The 27,806-nt window shown below is 28.0% G+C and overlaps 4 protein-coding genes, 2 long non-coding RNA genes and 1 other non-coding gene across 16 annotated transcripts in view; 3 read left to right on the top strand and 4 right to left on the bottom strand.

The window, feature by feature from the left end:
* Positions 1-418, bottom strand: part of LOC412350 (histone deacetylase 3) — a 1,797-nt gene extending 1,379 nt beyond the window's left edge. Inside the window, exon 1 of the mRNA XM_395811.6 lies at positions 1-418. This exon is cut by the window's left edge and continues 1,379 nt beyond it. Coding sequence (XP_395811.2) covers positions 1-61 — 61 coding nt within the window. The 5' untranslated portion in view covers positions 62-418.
* The window catches only part of LOC551338, a 2,014-nt gene extending 313 nt beyond the window's left edge, over positions 1-1,701 (top strand). The window contains exons 2-4 of one of the 2 annotated variants that reach the window (XM_016913408.2): positions 1-34; positions 971-1,310; positions 1,405-1,701. The exon at positions 1-34 is cut by the window's left edge and continues 33 nt beyond it. In XM_016913408.2, the coding sequence (XP_016768897.1) occupies positions 1,011-1,310; positions 1,405-1,677 (573 nt within the window). In that variant the 5' untranslated portion in view covers positions 1-34; positions 971-1,010 and the 3' untranslated portion in view covers positions 1,678-1,701. Of the gene's footprint in view, positions 35-807; positions 879-970; positions 1,311-1,404 lie in introns of those variants that run through there. The other variant, XM_006563793.3, reaches the window with a different exon arrangement.
* A 634-nt stretch (positions 1,702-2,335) lies between these two features.
* LOC725679 (sex-lethal homolog) lies at positions 2,336-19,630 on the top strand. Of its 7 annotated transcripts, none has more exons than XM_006563789.3 (7): positions 2,341-2,696; positions 5,418-5,724; positions 5,811-5,986; positions 6,149-6,262; positions 7,069-7,229; positions 13,536-13,813; positions 19,339-19,630. In XM_006563789.3, exons 1-6 carry the CDS (start codon positions 2,641-2,643, stop codon positions 13,790-13,792), a joined length of 1,071 nt encoding a protein of 356 aa, XP_006563852.2. In that variant the 5' UTR covers positions 2,341-2,640; the 3' UTR covers positions 13,793-13,813; positions 19,339-19,630. The 7 variants fall into 7 exon arrangements, with proteins under 7 accessions (XP_026298141.1, XP_006563855.1, XP_006563852.2 ...); XM_003250296.4 differs by having other exon boundaries at positions 2,348-2,696; positions 13,536-13,754; XM_016913406.2 differs by lacking the exon at positions 2,341-2,696 and adding an exon at positions 3,228-3,457.
* LOC107964814 lies at positions 11,778-13,162 on the top strand. Its single transcript, XR_001703860.2, has 2 exons — positions 11,778-12,364; positions 12,462-13,162. It is a non-coding gene; the product is annotated as an uncharacterized LOC107964814 (long non-coding RNA).
* LOC107964813 lies at positions 13,122-20,700 on the bottom strand. Its single transcript, XR_003305179.1, has 2 exons — positions 20,568-20,700; positions 13,122-13,469 (listed from the first exon to the last, which is right to left on the bottom strand). It is a non-coding gene; the product is annotated as an uncharacterized LOC107964813 (long non-coding RNA).
* Mir980 (microRNA 980) lies at positions 16,649-16,734 on the bottom strand. Its single transcript, NR_039534.1, has one exon. It is a non-coding gene; the product is annotated as a microRNA 980 (primary transcript).
* Positions 20,701-23,207: 2,507 nt separating the features above from the next.
* Positions 23,208-27,806, bottom strand: LOC551401 (cytosolic 10-formyltetrahydrofolate dehydrogenase). Of its 3 annotated transcripts, none has more exons than XM_006563787.3 (8): positions 27,551-27,710; positions 27,239-27,286; positions 26,633-26,774; positions 26,312-26,546; positions 25,246-25,925; positions 24,751-25,165; positions 24,026-24,684; positions 23,351-23,928 (listed from the first exon to the last, which is right to left on the bottom strand). In XM_006563787.3, the coding sequence occupies exons 3-8, from the start codon at positions 26,766-26,768 to the stop codon at positions 23,351-23,353; spliced, it is 2,703 nt and encodes a 900-aa protein (XP_006563850.2). In that variant the 5' UTR covers positions 26,769-26,774; positions 27,239-27,286; positions 27,551-27,710. The 3 variants fall into 3 exon arrangements, with proteins under 3 accessions (XP_026298140.1, XP_006563850.2, XP_006563851.2); XM_006563788.3 differs by having other exon boundaries at positions 26,633-26,781; XM_026442355.1 differs by lacking the exon at positions 27,239-27,286 and having other exon boundaries at positions 23,208-23,928; positions 27,551-27,806.

Here is a 27,806-nt window from a genome sequence, read left to right on the forward strand (position 1 = left end):
CATAATGAAAATTTCCAACGTCTGGATTATAAAAGTATGATACTTTTTTGTTGTAACTCATTTTGAGGTTAGCTCACACGTATTTGTACGTATATAACTATATGTAAAAAAATACCTCTATATTTACGATACCATTACGTATATAATATTAAATAATAAATAACTAAAATTTTTTACTAATATCACAATGTAAAATATCACTTAATATTATTCATATATATTTTGAAGTGTATGTAAATTAAAAAAAATATATACTAGAATTTCATAATCAATTTCTATCAAGTCTTAAATAACTTAAATTATTTACAATAATAATAATAATAAAATTGTATTAATAATTCATGTAATTTATAATGTAAATATCAATATAATATAGTAAACATTAATGCAATGAAACTTTATCTATCTAACTATCGTTTTGACAATTTTTCAGTGCCATCTATAGACAAATTTATCATTAGTATTTAAGAAAATACAAGATGAATATATTTTTAATATTTTTTATATTTTTTAAAAAATATATTTTAAAAAGTATCTACATATTTGAATATTATTAAAAATTTATTAGAATTATTTATTTTTAATAATAAATATTTTATGAAACTGAGAAATCAATATTTTATATAGAAAAATTAAAGAATGTATTTATCAAAACTTATTTTCGAATTTGAAATTTTTTATAATTTACATATTGCTCATTTTTTAAAAATTTCGTAAATTCATTTTAAAAATTCATTTATGCTTAAATAAACCAATTCACATTTTTTTCATGTTATTTTTAATTGAAAGTTGAATTAAATTTCATAGACTACGGCCATTCTTGTTTTTCGTACATTGGCGATTGACAGCGTCATTTTTAACGTATTTCAAGGGATGAAGCGAGTATCTCTTAATTTCGTATTTCTTAATCAATAATGTCTTAATTAATATTAAAATGTTTTAATTAATATTTGAAATATTTGTTTATTAGAAATCGTAAGTGCTTCGTTGAATAAGAATAATTGAAAAATATGCGACCGGATTCACGCAGCGTTTCATTTACATTTCATCGGGAAATTCTGAATATCAACAATTCACCGGAAATTACAAAAAAGATAAGACGACGTCTTCAAGATCGTTTCGAGAAAGAAAAATCTGGAGATTCCTGTAAAGGAAAAATGTCAAAGGAAAAACAAACAAGTGATCGTAGTTGGAACAATTTAACTCTGGGAAATATGTCAGCGGATTCTAGACGTGCTCTGCGAAGTGGAGCTGAGAAATTATCCAAAACCATATCTTCCGTACGCATAACTTTTGGAACTATTTCACAGGTCAGATAAATTACGAAAAAAATGACTAAGATAATTGATTATTATGATGATTTCAAATTATGATTACAAATAACTTTTTAATTCTTACATTTAGAAATTCAAAAGTTCTACACGAAGACGTCAAAGATTGGAAGAGCAACAATCTCCTAATAGTATTTGTAAAATGCAGACTCCTCAAACCCGTTCTCGTCAACTTCTTGGTCGAACACCAACAAAACTTTATAGTCCTTTTGGCATAGAATCTCCAAAACATGCATGGAATAAAGAGAATAATGAAACACCAGTGCACAGTCCTGCAGAAACACGATATCTCCAGTGTAGACCTTTTCGTTTTTCAAGAGCCAAAGGATTTTCTGTATTAAGATAAAACTTTTTCATTCTTTTTTCTAACTATTATTGAAATGATCTCCTTATTTCCTAGCAATGCAATCAGGATTACGTGCCTTGTGCAACTATTGAATTATTTTATTCAATTTTGATTAATAGATAAATACAAAAATAGTACAGAGACAGAGAAAGAAAAAAGAGAGAGAGAAAACTCCAATTTATAATTATTCTTTTGATATATTATCAATGATATCAAGCTGCTTTATATATATATATATATATATATATGCAGTGCATAATCTATTTATACTTTTTATACATATTTATATATAATTATTATTATAATATTGAATAAAAAAGCATAAGAAATTTTTTGGATTAAATTTTTCAAATCAAAATTAATATAAAAAAAAACAAGATTTTTAACTAATTTAAAAGATAAAATTAATAATAAGCAAAAAAAATATACTTTCAAGTGAAACCTAACCTCGCAAATGAATATCGTTCACTGTTAATATTGACCCAATTCCTCTATGAAATAGTGTATTAATTTTTTCATTTATTTTAAAGAAAAAAATGCAATTAATAATGACAAGAAAAAATCATAGTCAAATATTTGCTATATTCATTTTTTATTTTTCGTTTGTTCATATTAAGAAACATTAGGTAGTAGTAACTTCAATGATTTCAATTTACTAGCGAACAAAGTCAAGGTGCAATGAATTTTCACAGAAATTTTTTTTCGTGCATCAAGAATTGCATGTACGAAACCAATTAAATCGTTCAATGAAATCTTGAAGTGGGAAACACGATAAATTTCATTGAGTTAGTGCGCACGTGCATGTTTATAGCATAGCCGTGAAAAAAAAAAATCTTCGTAAAATGCGCCACTGCATCCGAAAAGCATTGTGAATGCGACACGACCGACATGTGAAAATGAAAAATCGCTCACTTCGACAGAAGATACTCTAACACTTAGTGTTATGTTTCACACACGCTCGAAATGGCTACAAACGAACAAAACGAAGATACGCAAAATAATGTAAATTCTCAAGTCAGGTAAATTTTTTATTTAAACCTAATTTCCCATTTAAAAATATTTTACAATAATAAAAAAATTAAAAAATATTTTGTAATAACCTATTATATTTTATCAATCGTGAAATTTAGAACGAGGTTAGAAATCGTAGTTATCATTGCTTAATGCATAAAATTTTTGTTTATGTATTTTAATACTTGTATTTTTAAAAGTTTGATTTCTTTTATTACATTATTTTTTTTTGTTTTTATTTATTGCATAATAAATTGAATTAAATATTAAATTTTTAGTTAAAAGAATAAAGTCTTAAATTTATCATTGCAAACAGATTTAGAAATGCAATGTTTAATAGTACAATGCAATTTATTGGAAATTTAAGAAAAATTAAATTTTATATAAATCATCATCATGTATTTTCTGTAACAAAATTCCAGCATTTAATTCTTCTATAATTATTATTAGATACGTCATATATTTATTTTGAGCACTATTATTGGTTATATTTACTTCTTTCTTATCTAATAAGTGAACAGGATAACGAACTATAATTCACATAAATTTCAACGATTAAAGGAATAATTTCGTTTTTTGAAACAAAGTAGAGTATAAAAAAATGACGGTCACATAATCCAAACAGGAACAACGTATATCATTTCCGGTTTGTAAAATTTTACTGCAATAATTTGTACAAACGTTTCGATATCACGTGAAACTCGAACTACGTAAAATCGCGCGTCGAATTTATCATGTTCGCAGTTCCTTACTGGGAAGTATTGTCAAGGTATGTTCAAAAAATTTTTTTTTTAAGATTTATACACAAATATAATGAATTAAATTTTCTGTCATTAACATAAATAGAGTATACTTATCTTTAAAAATCGCGAATAAATTTTTTTATCTATGAAACAATTATTGTAATATTTATAACAATATAATCGCGAAAATCGTAGTCATACATTCAATCTATTTAAAAATCATCGAAAGAATAGAATAATAAGAGAAATTGGCATAGGCCCCGAATTCGTGTAAACATGCGCCAGAAATTTAGGCGGGATGTCCCGCCCCATGCGCATCCCCATTATACAGGATGTTTCATTCGATAGAAGATCAACATATTACATACTATATGCTTTTAAAAGAATCATAACCTTTATGAAGAAATTTTATAATTATTTTTATTTTATAAATTAAACTAAAGTTATTGTTGTTCTAATATTTTTTCCACGTTGTTAATAAAATTAGATATATTTGAAATGTACAAATTAAGTGAAACTATCTGTATTATTCATTAGTGAGAGTGGTGTAGTGGGGTAGCGTGCCGCGAGAGGGTGTCGCGCAAGGCAGGTCAGGGCTGGGGCTCAGTACGTTTGCGTACGCTGTGTCGTATGTGTCGTGCGACGTTCCTCCGCGATTCTTCGCTTGCTAACTTCTCCATTCTCTGTGTATCGGATCCTTCGGTGCGAAAGCAACACATCACATCAAATACCATCAAGTGTGATAACAAAGTGTGCATGATTCGATGGTGATGGTGCAACGAGCTTATATAATTATTAGCGTGTATTAAGCAGAATTGCATATAACGTGTGATACAAGTGAGTGAGTGCATACTGCTCTTTTCGTCGATCTTTTCCCACTATATACGGTGTTTCTTTAACTACTTCTTTTCCACTTTGGTACGTATATCTTTATACCTTTGCTCTCACTCAGGGCACAATTCTACATTTGGCGAAAGTTTAGTTTATCTTTAAGTTTATTCTTCCTTCTCCTTCATCTGTTACGGTGTCCCTTTTTCTCTCACTCCCTCCATATTCTGACAGCTTGGTCGATTCATGAATCTGCCGGGCCATTTCCCCGGGCTTCTTCGAAATAAGGCCAAACGATTATTTTCTGTCACCAAACTTTGAAAAAAAATTTTTTTTTGTTCCTTTTCTTTCTATAGTGGATTGAACTGTTTGATGATACGATTTTTAAAATTTATCGACAATTACTAATAAATGAGATCAAAATGAAACACCGCGTTTCTCTTCAATCAAGTTTTTAATAAAAATTGAATATATTGCGTAAACAATAAACAAATCAGATACAAGCGATCGAATACGCGGAAGTTCTCGTCAACGAAGCGTGCTCTTCTTCCCCCTTTTTTTTTTACAATTCAATGAATCTGTCTACGAAAGTAGAAACATTAATATATTGAAATATATTGAATATTACTTTAAATATAAAATAAAATAGATTTTTGTTCATTTATTATATTTTATCTGTTATACTTGTATATAAAAAAGGTTATGATATATTAGCATTTTATACCTGAATGACTTGTTTCTATATTTGTTATAACTTGAAAAAATTTATAAATAATATAGATTTAAAGATATTTTTATATGCATAATTATTTGGTATTTATCTATTAGCAAAGAAATTTCTTATTTGGTTTCACAATTGATATGCTTCATATGGTTTGATTTTAGTTCCTTTCATTCATGGCTATTCTTGCTGGTTCTGTTTTGTCCTTACTTGCCTTTGTTTGTTTGTTTCTGATACACAGGTCTGGCATCATATACATATATGTATATATGCAGATTTATTTTCTATTTATTTTGAACCGCTTAAAGAAAGTGAGAGCATTCAAAAGTGCAGGCAGAGCAACGATCATGGCATTGCACGGGGAAAACGTAGTAATGATTTTGTTTATATTTTTTGTATTTGCTGACCCCATCAACGATTATCCTGGGACATATCAGTTGGAGTACGCAGGAGCCAGAGCCGCACAACTCACAGTTGGTAGCGTCAAATCAAGAACTGCAGAATCAAACTCCAAATCAGAAAGTAGATCAAGAATTTGCTAAAATGACAGATCAACGAGAACAACAACCTCAACCACAACAGCAGCAACAGGCGCAACAGCAACAACAAACCAAAGGCAATGAAGAACCAAGAACAAATTTGATTATCAATTATCTTCCACAGAGTATGACAGAAAAAGATCTTTACAGTCTTTTTGTAACTATTGGGCCTGTGGAATCTTGTCGTGTTATGAAAGATTATAAGGTATATTTTGTTTCATAAATTATACAAATTTAGCTTTTTATTTTTATGAATTATATTATTTTTATATTTTTAATTTTATTTTATAGACAGGGTACAGTTATGGTTTTGGATTTGTTAATTATGCAAAAGCTGAAGATGCAGCCACAGCTATAAGTACTTTAAATGGCCTTCAAGTTCAGAACAAAAGGCTAAAAGTATCCTTTGCACGACCATCTGGTGAAGAGATTAAAGAAACTAATCTTTATGTAACAAATTTGCCGAGGTATGCTATAATTAAATATTTATATATATATATATATATTATATATTATATATTATATATATATATATATTATATATATATAATATAATATAATATTTAATTATTAATTAATAAAATGAAATTGCAATATATAATAAAGTTATTAATTTCATTTTTTTTTAGAAATATAACTGAAAGTCAGATTGATGATATATTTAGTAAATATGGAAATATTGTGCAAAAAAATATTTTAAAAGACAAACTTACTGGATTACCAAGAGGTGTAGCATTTGTAAGGTATGTTTTTTTAGTTTCATTTCTTAAACTATATATTATTAAGATAAATTATGAATGTTAAACAGTTTTATAAAAAATTTTTTCAAAAGAACAATTTATTTAACTATATTAATAAAAAATATTGCTTATGAAATGTTCTTTTGAAATAAACATTATTTTATACAATTTTATATTGCAGTTCTTGATATAATAATAATAATAATAATAATAATAATAATATATTTATTCTATAATAAATTATAGAGTTACTGTAGATAATTATTCGCGCAATTAATTATTATTTTTATTTGTATTTTGGAAAACGCATATATATATATATATATATATATATATATATATATATATAAACAACTGAAAGTTATAGTTGTTTGTGCCAAAGAAGAAATGCTTAGTTATTATGCAATATATATATGTATCTGTATTTATTTTCCGAAATCATTGCTGCCAAATTATTTTGACCACTTCTCTGGTACTTATTTTATTTGCATAATTTCGATTTACTTAACAGACCACTGACCCAGTTAATGCAATTGTACATGCAAAGAGATTTATGGTTTATTGTAGGAAAATAGTCCAAAAAGTGTGTCAACATTTAAAAATAGAATCAAAACTAGTTTGATAAATTTCTTAATTTTGGCAGGTTTTGAGGACTCGTTAATTCACGTTCTGTATATTATGCTTTAGACCTTTCCTAATTAATAACTTGTAAACTATGTAGATATCTGGCAAGAATTATTTATATTTATTATCAAGTAAATTTTTTATTTGATTTTTAAATTTCTATTATAATAATTATATCTTTGTAGATTCGATAAACGGGAAGAAGCACAAGAAGCGATCGCACGACTACATGGAACGATACCAGAAGGTGGATCAGAGCCACTTAGCGTAAAAATCGCGGAGGAACACGGAAAACAAAAAGCGGCATACTACGCTGGATGGCAGGCTGGTTACAATCAGAGTAGAGGTAAGTAATTTTAATTTTGTTGACAGACAATTAGTCTTGCTCAAATTTCTTTCGTTCTCAACCTGACAGTAGAAATTATTTTTTTATAGAGTTAATAAAGTGTGGATTAACTATGAAAGTAATAATTATTTAAAAATGAAACTTAAAATTTTAATTCATAAATAATTGTGAAATAAATTGATTTTTACTGACAGGTCAAATTTGCATTTTGGCTTTCTATAAATCCTACCAAATAAATCATCGTTTCGTTATTGCCATATTGTTGGAACTGTAGAAGCACATGAGATTTGAGAGATAATTTTTTTTCAATAGAACGCATTTCTCTCTCTTTCTCTTTTTCTCTTTCTCTCTCAGCTCGTCACTTTTTCAAATTGTCGTATTATTAATTTTTTCCGTTTCTTTTCTTTCTTTTTATCGCGATGATACGCGTGCAATTGTGAAAACAGGGTAATGTCATTTTAACAAATTTTGTAACGTAGTTGCAAGGTGTAAGAAATTTCTGTATCTATTTAATACATGTTATCCAAGATGCGAATGATCTTTTAATTAAATTAATTTGGAAAGAGCCTTCGCATCATCGATGACGTGTAAATGTGAGAACATGTCTAACATTTGAATTGTTTGCCAGATATGGCTGCACTTAAATCAAAGTACAGCGAAGATTGAAAATGCTGTTTGCGTTCTAATGCGTGCAACGAATAATGCAGCAAATTTTCTGCGAATATAGTGGAGACACGTTTCTTGTCGCGCCTGTTATGTTTTTCTGTGTTCTCTTTGTTTTTGTTATAAGTTTTTTCGACGTTGTGCGCATGAAATTGTTTCACGTGTAATTGAAAAATAATAATAATAATAAAAAAAAGGAAAATAATGCAGAAGATTCCTGGCAGTGGTGTTCAATGAAAGAAAAAAATCTCTTTGCAGATGGACATAAAAGAAAAAAATAATGAAACAAACAAGAATGCAAATATGTAGTGTTGCTGTGATAGAAATGTTTCTGTGTGTGATAATTTTTAGTGCACAAAAGCAAGAAATGAAAAGAAAAAATAATGAAATGAAATGTTGTATCCTGCTAAAGTCAGTGACAACTTGTGTTACAAGAAAAAAGAGAAACATTCATTAAGTTGTATTCAGCACACAAGGCTGGTTGTCTAGAAGTTTGATTTTTTCTTTTTTTTTGGACATTTTCTGGTCAACAATTGTAAACTCTGTTTTGATTAATTGCCAATGCTATTGTTACCATATTGATTTTGCATTGTCATGTATTTTCAAATGTATTCAAATCACACTGTGAGCATCATCTTCATTCTATACATTTTTGTGTCAACAAATTATTGTATAATTACGTACGTCTTAAAGCTGTTTTGTACTTTCTTTTGATAAGACATACAATTTCATATTATATATATATATATAATATATATATATTATATATATACATATATATATTTTTATATTTAATTATAATGTGTATATATATATATATATATATGCACACACACACATACATATATATATATGTATGTATATATATATATATATATGTTATTTATTTAAGATTTTGGAAATACATTTTCTGTTTAAGAAAAAATTTGTTACTTCCTCTTATAATCCTTCAATAATGAACGTGCGTGCGTTGTTTTTTGTTTTTTCTTCTTTTTTTCCTTCATAATCATAATTAAGGTTTAAGGTTTTTTAAAATATAAAATAATTAATGAGCGCCTGTAGTATTTAGTGTTCAAAGAAAATATGTATGTTTTAAGTAGAATTTTTGTAACACGATGTTTTGAGATTTGCTTATACACTGCTCAAAATGTAAAATAATTCTTAAAATCAATTTTTTGTGAAAAAGATACAGTATTATTTGCATAAAAAATTTGGAGCAGCGTGTAAAATACGCAATTTATTTAATCCACAAATTGTTGTATGCCTGCGAATAATTTAGCGAGCGTCATTGCTAATCCATGATTAGTTCTGGATTTGCAGATTGCATTTGCAGAAACATGTGGCTTTAACAGAGAACTTGTTCAGTGCATGGCTGTGTCCTCTTTCAAGCGATTATCATATGCAATAGTGGACAAATGTATTTAGATAAATAAGTTTCTCTTTATGATTAACATTCTATCATATTTAAAGTTTTGGATCTAATTTATTAAATGAATAATATAGTATTAAATAAAGACAGAAAATTTTCAGATTTAATAGAACTATAGAATTTTTCTGTTTGTTTCAGTAAATTATTTGTCTAATTACATTTGTTTCAAGTATTTCGTATAACTCTTTAACATAAATCATTTTCATTTCTATGCTCGCCAATCCACAAAGGAGAACGTCTGTATCCGACCAGGAATAAATACCAGCGTTATGCACATTACCTTTATTAAAAGAAGAACGCAATTTCTTGTTCGGTACTCATTGTTACCCTTATAGTTATGCTACCATGAATTCCTATTGATGTAATGAGATTGGCATGATTAAGTGCGCTTATACCAGCACAATTGTTACCACTTTTATTGTAATTCGAAAAAAAGGGATTTATAAAGATAAGGAAAACAAATTTTGCTTTTTGATTAAATCTTTTAAGATTGCTTCGTTTTTTCTTAATGATCTTATCCTAGTTCAATTTCATTTTTTTATTTAATACAAATTGTACAGTTTCTTAAAATTGAACCTAATTTTTTCACAAAGCAAAACTGTTTGTAATTAAATAAAAAAATCACACAATTTGCTCAACAAATGTAAACGAGTACTTTGTAATTTATCAGAAAACCAATTTATGATTCTAAAGTTCTTTTTTAAGAAAAAGAAACTTTAGATACAATTTTACTATTTTAAAAATATTCCTTGAATATTTGTATAATAATACAATTTAACACTTTGACCTAAAATATAGGAAACATTCATTTAATCTTGTATTGTATTAGAGATAATAGCTTAAAAGATTAATAATATCTAAAATAAGTATAAGTTTCTAATATTTTTAGGGTCAATGTGCTGAATAAGAAAAAACAGGTATTTGTGGGTTTTAAATTGAATAATTAAGTTGTAATTACTTTTACAACTTTCAATAGTTAGATGACTCCTTGCAAACGTTGCACAATTTTTACAATTGTCTGTTATCTGATGGCCTGTTCATCGTGTTCACTAATATTGACTCTAGTGAACTATATACATAGTGAAAATATGTATAGATATTCATCCTGTAAAACAATCGGGACAATTAGTTAAATAAATTATATTGTCTTAAAAAATTGATGGATGAACATTGTAGATGAATTTAGTTGTCATAAAGACAATTTGAATAATAGACGAGCGAATAGGCTTATTAAAAAGCGTTATCGAGTCATATTTAATAAGTTGTTGCAAAAGTAACAATATTGAACGATAAAAATTGTGATCGATTGGAAGCATGATGACAATTTTTTCATATATAAAGTTAAAATCTTCGCTGTTACTTATTTTTGTCGCTATATATATATATATATATATATATATATATATATATATATATATATATATATATATATAAAACTTTAAGTATATATACATGTGCTACATATATATATATGTATATATATATATATATATATATATATATATATATACACACACATATATATATCAATTAAAAAAATGTGAATTTCGAAGTTAATTGGAATATATAAGAAATTTGTATCTCCTGTGACCCTGACAATCGTTCCTTTTTTAGTCGGTTTTTTGCGACCGTATTAAGTCTTTACAAATGATTAGAACATGAACGCTTTTGATATAGTCCGTAATGATATAATAAAATAATAAATCCTGATAGAAAGTATCTTGCTCGTATATTAATAATACGTTCAAGTACATAATATGATTAAGAACAGGAGTGCATAACCTTTTTTGACTTAAATGACATTTTATTGTATTTTATTTTATTTCATTTTACTTTATTTTACTTTATTTTACTTGAAAGAAATGAATAATATATGAATAATATGACGAATATGAATAATATGATTAGGTTTTTCAGATTTTATTTAGTTGAGTAAGATTGATTTCTCAAGAATATTTTTTTCGATTTTTCACATATATTAATAATTATGTATTAATTTTTAATAATAAATTAAAAATAAGTAAATATAATAAAAACTTAAAAAAATTGTCATTTTTAAATATATTAATCTTTTTATTATCATCATCATCATCATCATCATCATCATCATCATCATTATTATTATTATTATTATTATTATTATTATATTTGAACAATTAAAAATTAATAAAATTAATATATAATTGATAAAAAATGATAGGTTGTGCACTCTCGAACGATGGGAAAAAGAAAGAAAGAATAAAAACTTAAATCTCGTTAGGAATTTAATATTGCGAATGCGCTGGTATTTGAACCCCTTTCCATACAACTAATGTCTGTTGTAAAATTTCTATCACTGTGAAATTTCAATTGGAGAAATACAATAATTAGTGATCATAACGATTTGGATAAAAAAGGAATGGTGAAAGAAACAGGAAACTAATTAGTACTTAAGTCAATCCAATTAATGAGTAAGATTTTCAAATATTCCTTTAGAATATTCATACTACAAAATAAACTCATAATGTTCTTTCTAAAAAAAAAAAAGGGAGAAAAAAGATATAGAAAGGAAGAGAAAAACACTTCAGATAAAGGATTTAAAATCAATAAAAATGAAAATGAGGTTACTTTACGCAGATAAAAATTCCCTAGAAAAACTGGTAATGAAATATAAAAAATAGAGAGAATTATTTCGTTAATATCGAAAATGAAAGCAATAAGAAAGTTTATCTTTATAAAAGAAAGAACAATTTGAGTTTTTCAGTGTACATAAATCAAAATTCTAATTTTTAACTTAACATGTTAAGTAGTAAATTATAATGTCTAATGGATCGAAGATTGCGAAATGGTTATAATCCCGAAGTCCAATAGTGCTAACGATGGCTGTGATATGGAATAAGAAAAAAATTAACAAGAAAAATGAACGAAAAAAAGTGAAGTATCCGGGATATATAACGGATAAAATACGCTTTTTTTTTCGCTTTTTTGCTGTTTTCTTCTTTCTTATCTTCTTTGTGATGATAAAATTTCATTAGTTAATTCTTGTGTTAAAAGTTTGAAAAAGGTTATTTGAAATATATTCAAAATATTCACTTATAAATTATATAGGATTTAATATAAAATTTGAAAAAATTATAAAATTTTATTATTTATTTATGAAGATTTTTACAGTTGACATCAGAGCGATGAAATTGGGGAGACAGAGAATAAATTCTCGGTTGAAAATGCCTGCGACATTCCCAATAATATATTCATCGTATTTTTCTCTTTCTTCTTTAAAAATGAATATTTAAAAGAAAAAAAAAAGTCTTCAAAAGACACATTCTATGATCGACATTTTATTGTAATAAATCGATCTCATTTTAGCGAGAAATCTGATTCTAGCATTTAAAATAAATAAATGATATACAAGTTGCAGAGTGAACCGGAAGTAACATTATCTATTCAATAAGAAGATGATTTATTATATTGAAACCAATTATATAATTATCGAATATAATTTTTCATTTATAAAATTTTTTTAAAGGAAAAAAAGATGCGTTCGTAACATAACCTAATTAAGCGTTTCTTATTATTTCCTGTTTACTCTGTGCATTAATAAAGAGACACATATACATACTATATAATAAAATATATTATATTGATATAGTAGAAAATGATTATGATTATGTACATGTTGTATGAATAAGCTAAATAATAATTGTACGAACATTACCATTTAAACGTGTTCAATGCGTGTAAAACGGAATGTGTGAAGTTAGATTGAGAAACTGGCCTAATAATACAAAACTGACTTTTGTGCTGATGATTTCATTTATTTGTGGTTCCATATCATCATATCAAAAAAAAAAAAAAAAAAAAAGAGAGAAAATCATACGAAAATCAATAAGGGAACCATCGTTTTCATCAGGACAAAATAACATCAAGAACAAAATATATTTGTTCCAAATATATTTGTTCAAAACTTCTATCAAACACGTCCCTATATAAGTATCTCATACCTTTCTTATCCTTGTTGCTACAGGGGTCTGAGTGATTCTGTAGACAGTCATTAAATTTGATTAAAATGATTAGAAATCAATAATCAATATCTGTCCACTTTATTCTATACTATATGCCATCACCTATTTTTACATTCTAGTATCCTTTGAATCGTTCCATTCTCTAACCTAAAAATTAAAAAAAAAAATAATTTCAAGTAATTTTCAAAATATTAATTATTATAATATTTTCAGGTGCTGGAGGTGGTCTAGGCGGTGGAGGAAGAGGCAGAGGTATTGGAGGTCCGCCAGGAATGGGCATAGGTATTAGTGGAGGTGGACCAGGAATGTTAGGAAGAGCAGGAGGTGGTTTCGGGCCGCGTGGCGGGCCACACGGCAGCTTTCTTGGCGGAAGTGGCGGTCCAGGCGCTATGAGGATGGAAAAAATTCATCCACATCGCTTTAATCCTATTGGTATGGGCGGCGGCTATGTGCAGTCGCACTTCTGGTGACCTAGTATCGTCGACGATCTGGTTAGCAAGACAGCACCGGCTACGTACCTTTCTTCGTTCAATCGGAGATCAAGCAACGACAATTGTTGTCGTTTGTAACTTTGCCGAATAAACATACGTTTCCCTCGAGCGATCGTGAAGTCATGGAGATATGGGAACGCATCAGGATCGAGAAAGGTTGCCGTCATAAATAGTATAATGACAGATAAAGACAACAGGGTACAAGTCTAGCAACCTAGTCCTTAATTATGACTTCCTTTGTCTCCTACGACATTCAGATCGAGATGCTTGAGGACTGACTGATCAAGGATATGTAAATTATCATGCATAGTATTTAATAATATTTTTACGTGCCTGAACCAAAGCTCAGAATATCTAATATTATAGATTCACGTGGCGATAGATATTCAATTTTAAAATTTGTTTGAATATTTCGAGATCTTAGATACGATTGAAAAAATAATTTGAAATTATGGATCCACTGAAAGCTCTCTAAGTAGCATAATAAATAATATAACTTTATTGTGAATTTTTTAAGGGTGAAGCTTATAATTGTTATATTTTTTTTGTTTACTTTTTTGTCAATTTTTCTTTTTTCAAAACGCATTGAAAGAATTAATTCCAAGATCTCGAAGCAGTTTATTAGATAAAATTTTGGATGATGATGGAAGAGTGTAAAGCTGGTCCTATCGCTATTTCTTTATTGCTTTTTATAGTTAAAGTTTCTTCTTTCTTCTCTAGCTTTAATGTCTTCGTTCCATTGTGCGTTTAAATTAGTGGCGTTTATTCTCGCCAATTAAATAATGCACGTTGAATATTATAAAATGTTAAGGTACAAAAAAAATGAAAAAAGGAGGGAAATAATATTTGATTATCGAGTTGTTGCCTATTTTAAATTGGGCATATCAGACTCGATGATGAAGCTATAATATATATCGTGCTAAATTAGCTCTGTTATTGCATCCCTAAGATCGTTAATAGGCGAATTTTTATGAGATTTTATTTTTTTGACACTTAGAACGCGTACACGATATGAATATAAACATTCTTCTTATTCTATACATTTAAAAAGATCGTTAAGGCATACTGCAGGCTAAAATCTCAAAATACTATTTTATTTAATAACAAATATTATAAAGTATTTCTAATTTTAAATAACAAATCGATATGGTATACAATATTTTAGAATTGTTCAATGGTTCCAGTTGTAACAAACTTCCTCTTAAAAAATGTAGATAATATTGTAATAATTATTCAGATTCATTTAGCATACATTTATTCAGAAACTTTAAATAGTTCTACTTTTTTTTTTTCTTTTTTTTTTTTATCTGAATTATGTCTAAAGCTTAATGAATAACTCTTAAATGGACAGTATCAAGATTTAATTGTTTATTTAGGCTAACAATAGATATTCCTGTTGTTGATTATTTTATTATAATCTAATGAAGTACCTGTTATTAATTTAAAATCTTTATCCGTTCGTTAACAAGTCAGATAATTTTCACACTTTTGGCCAGCAGCGTGCCTCTTATTGTATTTCAAACAAATTATCACACGATATTATTCTCTTAGCTTTGGTCAGCTTCACGATCGCTCGAGTATTATTTATGAAGACCAGCTAAAGGCTGAATTGGAAAAGATCTCCTTTTTCTTTGATAGTTCAATGTTTTAATATTTTTGAATGAGAAGGAAACGGGGGCACGTTGACGGCAGAAGCTAAGAGTTTTACATGTTGTTGTACATTTCCTTTTTAATGGTTCTAACTCTTGAAACTTTATCAAACGTTTAACGTTAAGAAAAAGAGTTTTTATCAGATAGTATATAAGGAGACTGTGTTTCTTATGCTCCGAATGGCGTTGGACCTCGATGGTTGCAAAGAAATATGTTGTTAAGCAGCTTTTTAGTTTTTAAAATAATAATGTAAAACCGATCAAATGTTCACAAAACTTTCGAACTTATTTTTATACGATTAAGGATATGATCTTTAGATCGTCATTCGTGTACTTAAAAAAATATAAAAAATATAAAAAGTATAAAAAAAAGCACCATCGTTGTCCACTGGAATCGCCGCAAAATGTATATAAATCATAATGGAAACACGTCATTATTACGGCATGTCGTAGACAAAAATGAGACTGACTTTTTATAGGAGACTACGCGAACAATTTTAAAAATCGAAATTGTTTTATTATTATCTCAAAGCAAGCGCGCTAGATTTTCATTTTTTCTTCTGTATTTCTCGATTCTTATTTTTTTTCTTTCTATTTTAATTGCAACGGAAAGTAAAAACTAAATTTCTATTGCAACTGCATTCATAATAAACATAACAAACATTGCACTTTACATTATTTGATTGAGCAATGAATATGAATTTAAAAAAAGAAAAAATTACTATAATATTCGTATTAAATTTTTTCATATTGACAATTAAGTCATTGTTTTGTAATTTTCAAAACATGATTATCAATATGATTTTGTTAATATTTATATGATCATTTACACACATGCTCTCTTTCTCTCTCTCTCTCTCTCTCTCTATTTATCTATCTCTCTATCTATCTATCTATCTCTTTATCTCGCGATAATTCATAGTTATATAAGAACTAATTATTTAAGATGAAATAAAATATCTATAAAAAAGTGGAGAACTCCGTTGGTTGTGTGTATCTGTTGATAGAGGACGAGAAAAAAAGTATAGTCATCAGAATGTTCAGAAATATAATTATTTATTATAGTCGTATCAAAGATGCGACTTATTTTTTTCTCGTTTTTTTTTCTACAGTCTTATATAAAGAATAAAGAAATTCAGTGACTATAAACAAAATGAATGAAGAGAAAATGTTCACTGTTGCGTTTCACTGAGTACGGTGTTGCCCTTCAAAAGGCAGCTTGCGTTTAAAAAATAGCAAAGTGCCCGATGACGAGCCGCATCGTAATCAGCTCAGAATTATTTATATTTCAGAATATTTCTTGTAACAATATTGCAAAACAATGCAAAATATTCTCCATTTGGTGTACATTGTCACTGTTTAACTTCCAAATTCAAACTTTTAGCACTTCACATGCTGAATATAATATAATTACTTTTATCACATTATACACAATTATATTGGAATTTTCATAATTAAAGAAAGATTCAAACGGAAACTAACTCAACCAATGATATAAACTTTAAGGAAGGTGCCTTCTGACTGAACATTTTGTGAAATTAAAACAGAAACTTTATAACTACTGAAACTTCTACACAGGATGTTGTAGTTTAGAGATTAACTCAGCTATAAGAGGAAACAGGAAGGGGCGGATAGCTGCATAAGATATCACCTTAGTAAATGTAGTGCTAAGTGCGACAAAAGATGTGGAAATCTTGAATATTTTTTTCCATGAATTTCATGCTAGAAAATATAAATATTGTAATTTTCTATGATTTATCTTTGATTTCTTATTATCATATTAATAATATGAATCAAATTATATTTGGAAGTTTAACATACATGTATATTAAAACCATATAAATTATTTTAAAATATTATTGAAATTTTGATTTATATATATCGTTTATATTTAATGAAATGCACATTTAAATCAATATATACAAGATAAATCAACACTTGAATTTCTTTCAATAATATTATTATCACAACTAAACGAAAATTAATCTCCACTCTTCAATCTCACTTAAAATATTATAAAAACTACTAAAAAGCATGAGTTAATGATCTATTTAAAATTGCCACATAAGCAGAAATTAAAAATAGATATTCCAACTATTCTGGACCTTCCTCTTTACAATTATAATTATTTCTCAATTAAAAATTAAATCAGTTGAAATTGAAAAGAAAAATTTCTAAATAATTTTCTTTTTTATATAAATGTTTATATAATATATGTATATATAAATGTTTATATTATTAGATGGTTATAAAATGTTTATCAAAATATTTTAAAGAGCTTTGGACACATGAAACATTTAGGGACAATTCAGAGTCATTGGTCTTTCTCTTAACACGGTTACAGAAATTTTTTCTAGTTCGTTTTCTAGTTATAATCGCTCTTATCTTCTGATTTGAATGAGTATTTTTTTCCCCCCTTCTTTTTTCTGCTCATCTTTTTTTCTTTCCATAAGATTTGTGGAAAACAGAAAACTCTCCCTATGTATTAATGTTGGTTAGCATTAAACACATGCACACATCTGTTTCACGACTGGGGTCGAGGTCAGCATGTTTCAGATTTTATAATATATAGATGTTGTTTCTTCTTACGTTTTTCTTCTTTAAGGGAAAAATTTGAAATAGTACAAAAGAATTTTAAGATCAAGAAATATAATTTAGTATTAACAGTAAGAAATATCTCGTTAGAGAAAAACCTTTTTATTTATTAAATTAAAATGATTGATTAATTCAATCTAAAAAACTTCATTAATTATTTCATTAACAAAAATTTTATGAACAAACTATAGGAAGAATCATAAAAAACTATAGGAAGATGTTTTTTTTCTTTCAATCGAGTAATATTACATATTACATTATTGCTATAATTTTGATTATTTTTATTTAACATGTTTCTTACATAGCTAAAAAAAATCCGCAAGTTTTGTCCTAATGCGTGCTAATGCATGGATTAAATCTACATCGTTTGATGCGTTTTCGGTCGGTCCCTTCGGTATAATACAAACACTTGTAAAAATACTTGTAACAAGTGCGGAATCATCAGGATAATTGTTAATTGAAAATAAAAGATGACGAATAAAGTTTTTCGTATGTAAGAAACACAGATTTCATTTCAAAAATTCATTGATGATTGTGAAAATCAAAAAAATGCACCAAAGTAGGATTTATTTAGTAATAATCTATAACGTTATTCGAACGAAATTTTATTCGAATAAGATTTTAATCATAATTTAAAAAAGCCAAATAATGAATGGTATGTGATGTTACGCAACAATCCTATAATAGAGTATGTAATTAGGAATTTGACTAAAGAGAAAAGAAAAATAGAAGAAAAAATTATTATTAATACAATAATTGTTTAAATTGTGTAATGCTTAATTTCACTTTCATCAGGAAAATGTTATATTGATATAATATTTGAAATATTTGAAATTAGAAAAATTTCTCTATTAAATCCAATTATCAAGTTAATACATATTAATCTTAATCTTCGAAATTAAGAGCGATCATCGTTAATTTTGATTTTAGTTTGTTTTTCGTCCACATTAATTTCAATAAATTTATTCGAAATCATTTAAATTGCGAATAATTTCATTTATTTGAAGATTATTTAAATCAAATTTTTATTCGAATAAGAATTTAATCGAATAACGTTTATCTTTAATCTATATATTAGAAAAGTAGGGATTATTAGTTTTAGGGAATAGAAATTTTATATAGAATATATTTAATATATTTGATCATAAGAATTATTATATATTTTCAAATTGAAATAATGAAAACGAACGAAAGATTAGAAACAAAAAACTTTTCTTCCTTTCTTGGTAATTAAACAATACACTTATAATTTTCAACATCAACAACATTTGTTGTTCGCAGGAAAAATGATCGCACAGTCATGAGGAGGAGCCACATGAGGCCTTTAAAATTCATTCAGTCGACCCGCTTTTACAGGACCATCTGGAATGTTTTTTTAGTGGACCGATAGTTTTATCTTTTTCGATGATTCACAATTGAATCACAATGGATGTAAAAAAAACTGCAGCCTGATCGAATCAGAGGAATTAAGAGGAATGTAAAAAAAAAAAAAAAAATTGTCATCATCATTTAAGCATCATAACTCGGATTAACACATTATCAAATTTTTATTGTATAAGTTGAACGTTTTTTATTGCATAAAACAACTTTTACTAAAATAGAAACATGATTATGTATGTATATTTATTTATTTTCATTCATATGTAGCATTCATATTAGTAATTAAAAAAAATTATTCAATGAAAAATTGCAGTTCTGAGAAAGAGAAATTTGAACCCTGGCACCCAATATGCTAATTTTTAGTCAGAAATGCTTTGAAAATTCCTTGCCGGAGAAGGACGAGAATCTCCGAGTTAGTAGGTACATATTACTGTGATGGAAGATGACTCATACATTACGCTGTAGTTGATTTTTCTCGAGCGAATCAACTAGAGTCGATGCACCACGCTATACGCTTAGGCTTATTTTTCAATTAATTTTTCAAATATACATATGAATTTATGAAACATTCTATTTAAACATCCAATTTTTATTTCAGAAGATCGTTTATAAGTTAGACAGAAACTTTGTTAGCCTATTCGTTAATTGATTTTAAATCAAAGACAGTTAAGAAGAATATATTAAGAATAATGTAGCCAATGTAGTCAATTCTTGACCTAGAAATATTATTTGCATTCGCGTTATAATTACAATATGCGACATGCGTTATTCGGAATTATTTAGTATAATAGTGATATTCAATTTCTCGTTTTTTTTAATCATTTGACATACAATTTAATTTTATCGTAATATCAAGAAAAATTTTATTTTGCCACCTCTCAAAATCTTAAAATAATTATTATAGCAAATTATATGTTTTTATAAAATTAACAATAATCGCAATTTTTTGAAATTAATATTTATTCTATACAATTAATTTAAAAATCAAATATAGTTAACAAGCAAGTTACACTATGTATTATAAATCTATGGAGATATAAGTGAATGTAGGTGAATAACAATTGATCTAGGATATATCGCAGCACGATATAATATCTGTGTTTTATGGAATACCCTACGAATCAGCTTACCAAACATGCATAGGCCACAAAAAGATATTCGTTTCCGCCCAGCGTGATATCCATGGTATCACAGGAAGGTTAGAATCAGCCTCTGTACACTACTATATTAAGCGATGTATATATACATCTTATTCAATGAATCCATTTGATTAAAAATATCGAATCCATTTCTTTTTCTTTTTTGAAAAAAGATAAATAAACAAAATAAAAGAATGTAAATAAAAGATAGAGAAGATCGAAATTATATACAACACTACACTCTTTGATTTAAAATGGTTTAAAACGTTTTTGAATCAATTATGTTGAATTAGAAATATGCAAAATTAATGAAGATATAACCATGATACAACCACCAACTGGTACGATATCCCGAGGGCGACTGAACTGAACACTACTGAACAGTGAACTTGATTTACAGCTGCGGAGAAGGGAGGATTCCGAGAGAAAGAAACACGTGGTGCGATCCTCCGAATGAAGAGGGGATCCGCGACACTTGGACACGGGATGCGTAGCTTTTCCTCTGTTGGCCAACCAATGGAATTGTTAAGTGAATTGCAAATTAAATTTTGACCATGTTAATTTAAAAGTGTAAACACAGTTTGTCAAATCTGCAATTTCATTTATCGGTTCATCAAGTCTTCAAGCTTTGTAACAAGTGAAGTTGTTGTTTAAAAATTTCGTATTTTCTTGATACTTTATTTATAGATGTATTACAAATTTTCTTCAAGATAATTATTTAAGCTTTTGAAGATCAGTTTGAAATGATTATATCAATTTTTAATTGAACATTCATTTCACATCATTCCTGATCTATCTATTGATTATGCAATATATAATGAATATATCTATTGATTATGCAATATATAATGAATATAATGAAAATAAGTAAAAAAAAATATTCGTTCTTTTATGATATTGAATAGCAAAAGCTAATTTTTTAAAAATTTCCTTCATTATCATTATTCCACAATTAAAGACTTTATTTTTAATAATTGTATGTAATGAAAATAAAAATAACATCTTTTAGAGAAAATAAAATATAAGAAATATTTAGACGCAAGTGTTTAACTCAAATCAGAAAGGCACCATCGAAAGTTTATCAATTATTTAAAAGACCTATCTAAAAGAGAAGAAGAAAAAAAGGCCAATGGATATTGGAAAAATAAGATAAACAGAAACATATGAAAGCAAAGGGGACTTGGAAAGGGTCAAAGGGCAGTGTCCTGAGGCGAGGGGGCAGAACCGGGCCAGAGAAAAATTTGCATTTCCTGTTCACAATGAATAATGCTGTATAGAGAAACCGTATTCGCCTGGTCGTCGAATTAAATTCTCGAAATTAATAATCCTCGAAATTTCAACCAAGAAGATCATGTTTCAAAGTCTTTATAGAAGAAATCTATTCGTAACCATTAAAAGAATTAGATTAACCATTCATTGACATAACACATCTTTATCACGAAGAATATCACGATACTTATTCTTTTATATCTTTATTATTCGTTATATTTTTTTTATATTTTTATTTCTCTTTATTTCTAGGGATTTGTTAATAATCAAATGTTAATAACCATAATTGTTATAATTATTATTATTATATCTATAGTATAGGTATTTATTTTTTCATTAGGATTATATCGAATAAGAAAAGAAATAGGGAAGTGGAATGTTTATGAGAACGGCTGTTCCTGCCCCTAAGGTTGTTGACCATACATGCATCTATTTATGTAAAGGTCTTTATGTTGACTTTGGGTTCTCAGGTATTCATAGAAATAACACATGTCCATTAATTTTGGCCAAATTCTTTGTCTTTCAGTTAATGTTTCTTGCGTTCCGTTTATTTTTTGATATGCATGCACGAAGTAATTATGGAATATTCAATTGGGATGAATTTGTATGTAAATAAAATACTTAATATTTGAAGAAATTTCCAAGATACATATAAAACGATTGATAATATTATGAAATTATAGATATACGTAATATAGATACATAATAATGTTATATATTATATGATAAAAGATTATTTTAAATATGATAAAAATTATATAAAAATAAAAATAATATTACGTAAGTCAAACTACCGATGATCTTATCGATAATTTTTATAATTTTAAATAATAATAATTATGATAATTTTTAAATATGTTATAAAGAACAAAATTAAACTATTTTTTCTTATACATATAACCGTCAGATGATTGGTCTTAATAAGTAAGAATATAGCAAAGTTCATAAAAGAATTTTATTAATTCAATATATATTTTTATTAACGTGAATCAGATTTGCTGAATATTCTTTTATTTGTAATAAATAAATCAGAAATCAATCTTATAATATATAACATTCAAACTATTATAATTATTAAATAAAGCAATTGCATTTAGAGGACAGAAGAAAGAAGAAAAAATGGACCTTGGAAAGGAATAATGGTATAACCGCTATTCAAAGAAATGGAGTACACTTGTCTCTGCATAAAAACGCACATTGAAGCATCTGGAGTTTTAAAAGATTACTAAACTAGAAGGGGCTTGTACAAAAACTGTTTATATAGCTCGCATACGTGGGAGCAAGATTTTACTGTCTCCTAAGAGATAACGATTATCTTTTAGATATTATTTTAGGTCTTTCAAATTAAAAATGAGATACAAGTATAAAATAATCAAAAAATTTATTTAATATAAATAAAAAAATTATGGATATGAATAATGTAAAAATTTACAAATATATATTTAATACATGAAATATGAAAGACGAGATTGTGATGAAGAATAATGAAATTGAAATGAAATATTCTAATATTCTACAGTGATAGTTTTTGTTTTTAGATATTCGTTCAAAGCTTCTTGACCCAGATCTTTACCAAAACCAGACATTTTGAAACCACCAAAAGGTGCAGCCACATCTGTCTTATTATAAGTATTAATGAATACTGTTCCAGCTTCTATTTTCTCGGCAAATCTAAGAGCTTTACTGATATCCTTTGTCAAGATACCAGAAGCCAATCCATATTCTGTATTATTCGCTCTTGCAATCATATCATCTATGTTCTTCGAGCTGAATTTGGAAATAACCATGATGGGACCAAAAGATTCCTCTTTAGCTATGTACATGTCATCTTTCACGTCTGTGAATATTGTTGGCTCAAAATACCATCCTGGACGATCTAATCTTTTCCCACCATAAATTAATTTAGCTCCTTCTTTAACGCCACGTTCCACAAATTTCAAAAGTTTGTTTAAATGAGCTTTATGGTTCTGTGGCCCATGGGCTGTGCTTCTATCCAGGGGATTTCCTATGGAAATCTTCTTAGTCTCCTCCACTATCCTTTGCAAGAATTCATCATGAATTGTCTCTTCCACAAATAGCCGACCTATTTAAAAAGAATAAATGTTTTAATTTTTCTTTTATAAATAATATATTAATCATTTTTTAAATAACATTTTTATTTAACATTCTGAATATTATACCAGCAGCTATACAGTTTTCTCCTTTGTTGAAGAACACGCTGCTCATTGCAATTTTAATTGCTTGCTGTAAATCAGTATCTTCGAAAATAACTAAAGGACTTTTTCCACCTAATTCTAGGGATACTTTCTTCAAATTACTATTTGCACAAGATTTCATTATAGACTGTCCAATTTGCGTAGACCCAGTAAAACCCAGTTTTCTGATTAGAAGATGTTCACAAATTGCATTTCCAGTCTCAGTTCCGTTTCCTGGCACGATATTCACCACTCCAGGTGGGAAACCAGCTTTTGCAGTTAATTCTGCGAATTTCAAAGCTGTTAAAGGTGAAGCTTGTGCTGGTTTCATTACCACAGTGTTGCCTGCTGCCAAGCAAGCTGCCATCTTCCAAGAAAGCATCATCAAAGGATAATTCCAAGGAGTAACCAGGCCACAGACACCAATAGGCTCTTTTCGGGTGAAGGTTAAATTACGATTTGGTCTGGCATGAGTTATTGGTATGGTAGAGCCTTGAATCTTATCACACCAACCAGCGAAATATCTCCAAGTTTCGATGGACATTCCTATATGGGTCTTCAAGGCTAATGTATATACCGCACCAGAATCTATGCTCTCTATAGTTGCTAATTCTTCTTTATGTTCTTCCATTAGGTCTGCTAATCTGAAAAAAAATTATTGATTCAAAATTAATTAAAACAAATAAAAATTTGCAATCGAAAATATTTACTTGAAAAGAAGAACTCCACGCTCTCTGGCGCTAATTTTGCTCCATTCTCCTTCTTCAAAAGCTTTCTTGGCTGCCTTAACTGCCTTGTCCACATCCTCCACAGTGCCGGTTTCAACAGAACAAATAATTGTTTCGTCATGAGGATTAATTGTGTCTATAGGATTTCCATGGCCATTTACAAATTCTCCATTAATAAATAATTGTCTAGGGAATTTCAGAGTCATATTGTTCGTTTGTACTTCCACAGCATCGTATTTGATTTCTTTAGAGGTAGAAATACCTCGTGCTGTTAAAACTACTTTATTTACAAATTGAATGAAAACCGGAGACATGAAGACGTCGATATTTTGCAAAATTACTCCCAAATTGTCTTTTACCTCTTCTACTAATCTTATAACATCCATACTTCCTGCACCTGTAAAAAAAAAATATTTTAAATTTTTCAATGATCTTTCTTTCATCAAATATGTTTTTGGTTTAATTTTAATATCTTACCGCAAGCAAAGAAGTCTGTATCCTCGTTAACGTCCATGTTTAGAATACCTTCCCAAGTCCGCTTCAAGGATTCTATCATTTTTTGTTCCTCTGCAGTAAATTCAATTATGGTATCTTCACTTTTCTGACCAAATTTGCTTGCAAGAATAGTTCTAGTTCCAACTTTCATTCTTTCCACATTGACAAAGTGATTATCAACAGCTTTAATTAACAGTCCATCCTTATGAATGATGCCCAATCTATCCTCTACATTCACTTCAATCTCGTGTTCGGGTATTTGATCATCATTCCATAAGATAGAACCAAATAGACGAACTTCTTCACCATCGATAATAGTCCAGGCACCTGGAGTGCTATCAAGACTACGTATGAAATCATGAACTTGTTTTGCGGGCTTAGTCCAGTCTATTTTTTGAAGTTCTTTTTTATTCATCATAGGATCGTAAGTGGCTCCCTCTTCCGTTTGAGGAATCATAGGAGCGGTTCCTTTAGCTACAAGATTTACAGCCTCCGCCATGGCCTTAATTCCTTCGGGATACAAAAAGTTATTGTACAAAGAATCCAAAGTATCATTGGAGTTTACTTTACATGATCTTTGGAGCAAGATTGGTCCAGTATCGAGACCATCATCGGCCCAGAAAATAGAGAAACCTGCTGTGTCATCTCCTTCTATCAGAGTCCTAAGAAAAATAAGAAAAAAAAAAAAAAAACATAAGAAGATTATTATTTTTGCATGATAAACTTGAATTACAGGAAAGAATGATTGCACAGTGATTCTTGAAAATTTATCGGTTTTCTTATCATCATATTCATTAAACGAGAAAGCTAAGAATAAACATGTATTATACGTTTCGATTGCACACGAAAACGGAGTCGAACCAGTTTCAAGATAAGCTTGCGTTTCAATTCACAGTGTCTTATTACTCCTCCTTCTCTTTCTTGCCGCCAGTGGTACTCTTTTGCTAAGATAAGCGATTAAGAATTTACATAATAGTTCATAAACATTCTTCTATATTACATTAGGCAATTTCAATCGTGTAACATAGTACGTATTAAAAGAACTAACCAGGTAATAGCACTAGCTCCTCTATGTCTTGGTAGTAAAGATGGATGGTAACATATACTGCGATGACGAGGATGATTGATGACCTCCATGGGAATGAATTGACTGCAGAATGGAAGAACATTTAAATCAACTTCGATTCCTTTATATAACTGAAGCACTTCCGGCAAGGTCACTCCTTTGCTTCTCCAAGATTTGATCTTAAAAACTGGAGTATTATCGATTTTTGCTGTTATGGCTGTAAAAAGCAAAATGTCAAAATGTTAATAATATCTGTCGATCGATATAAATTTTTTCTGAAATATATAATTTTTGTATAATTACCCAGAGGATCTTCTCGATTCCCTTTGTCAGGAATGGTAAAGACCCCTGTGATTTGATGACCGTTCAGTTTCAGAAGTTTGTAAACCTCGGCTGCGAAGTTGCTTTGACCGATTATTGCCACTTTGAGTTGCGCCATTGTCGTCTAAATACTCAAGATATTTTAATTTTTATTCTGCTAATATTTAATAATGTTTTTTCTTATGAAAGAGTATAGTGAAACGTAATGAAATATTAAAATAAAATAATTAAATTAAAAAATTAAAAAATAAAGATCATAAGATACATGTAATTGTAAAGACACAAACTTTTAAAAATTAAAATGATTATAGTTAATTATATAATTAATTATATAATTAAATATTATAGTTAAATTATTAGTAAATATAAAAATATATAATTATAAACAGAAATAAATATGATAGTAAAAAAAAAAAAATAAATATTTTAATTCAATATACGGATTCATAACAATTCTTTATGACCTCACTATACTCATTTTAATAAATCTCTCTTTATATATATAGTATTATTATTCTTCAATTGACCCAATACCAAATATTAATCATGCCGTTATAGCAAACATTATGCAGCATATAATATACATACCTATTTGTTCCGCGATCTCTTCTAACTTTCACTGTACTTTCAAGTGAACTGCAAAGAGAAGACATAGTAAAGAAGCTGTGCAAAGGAAAAGTTGTTACAAGATAGGGAGGAGAATAAATGGAATTACTCTTCTATTTCTACAATGACCATGTTATTAGCATTAAATGTATTATCATCTACTATCACCAAATGTATCCAATATGCTATCACCCAATCGTTATTCTAATTTCTACCATTTATGTTTAAATTATTCGAATAATAAAGCAATATTTTATACAATATGTATTTACAAATTTTAGCATTTTATCTTACGGTATTTACGACGTAGGAGCGTATTGAAAGGAAATTCTTCAGGAACAGCATTAGAAAATTAATATTTTCGATTTTCCGATTGTATAGAAATACATTCACTTCACTGACTGTTTCGACGATTAAGCAACACTTGTGACTATCGAACTGAAACGCGCTAAAACGTGTAACGTTTATATAAGCTGGCTGTATCAGTAACCAGGGTCAAGAAATTTTTTTTTAACTCTTCTGTATATTTATCTGTATATTACGATTATTA

The sequence above is a fragment of the Apis mellifera genome, linkage group LG8, assembly GCF_003254395.2.
Source record: "Apis mellifera strain DH4 linkage group LG8, Amel_HAv3.1, whole genome shotgun sequence".
Lineage (NCBI taxonomy): Eukaryota > Metazoa > Arthropoda > Insecta > Hymenoptera > Apidae > Apis > Apis mellifera.

Excerpts from the sequence above, each read along its gene's own strand:
- LOC725679 (XM_006563789.3), top strand. The coding sequence starts at position 2,641 with ATGGCTACAAACGAACAAAACGAAGATACGCAAAATAATGTAAATTCT. Across the intron at positions 5,725-5,810 it reads GTGTTATGAAAGATTATAAG|ACAGGGTACAGTTATGGTTT; the intron begins GTATATTTTGTT and ends TTTATTTTATAG. Across the intron at positions 7,230-13,535 it reads TGGTTACAATCAGAGTAGAG|GTGCTGGAGGTGGTCTAGGC; the intron begins GTAAGTAATTTT and ends TAATATTTTCAG.
- LOC551401 (XM_026442355.1), bottom strand. The coding sequence starts at position 27,601 with ATGCTGTTCCTGAAGAATTTCCTTTCAATACGCTCCTACGTCGTAAAT. Across the intron at positions 25,926-26,311 it reads GGAGCTAGTGCTATTACCTG|GACTCTGATAGAAGGAGATG; the intron begins GTTAGTTCTTTT and ends TATTTTTCTTAG. Across the intron at positions 24,685-24,750 it reads CGTGGAGTTCTTCTTTTCAA|ATTAGCAGACCTAATGGAAG; the intron begins GTAAATATTTTC and ends ATTTTTTTTCAG.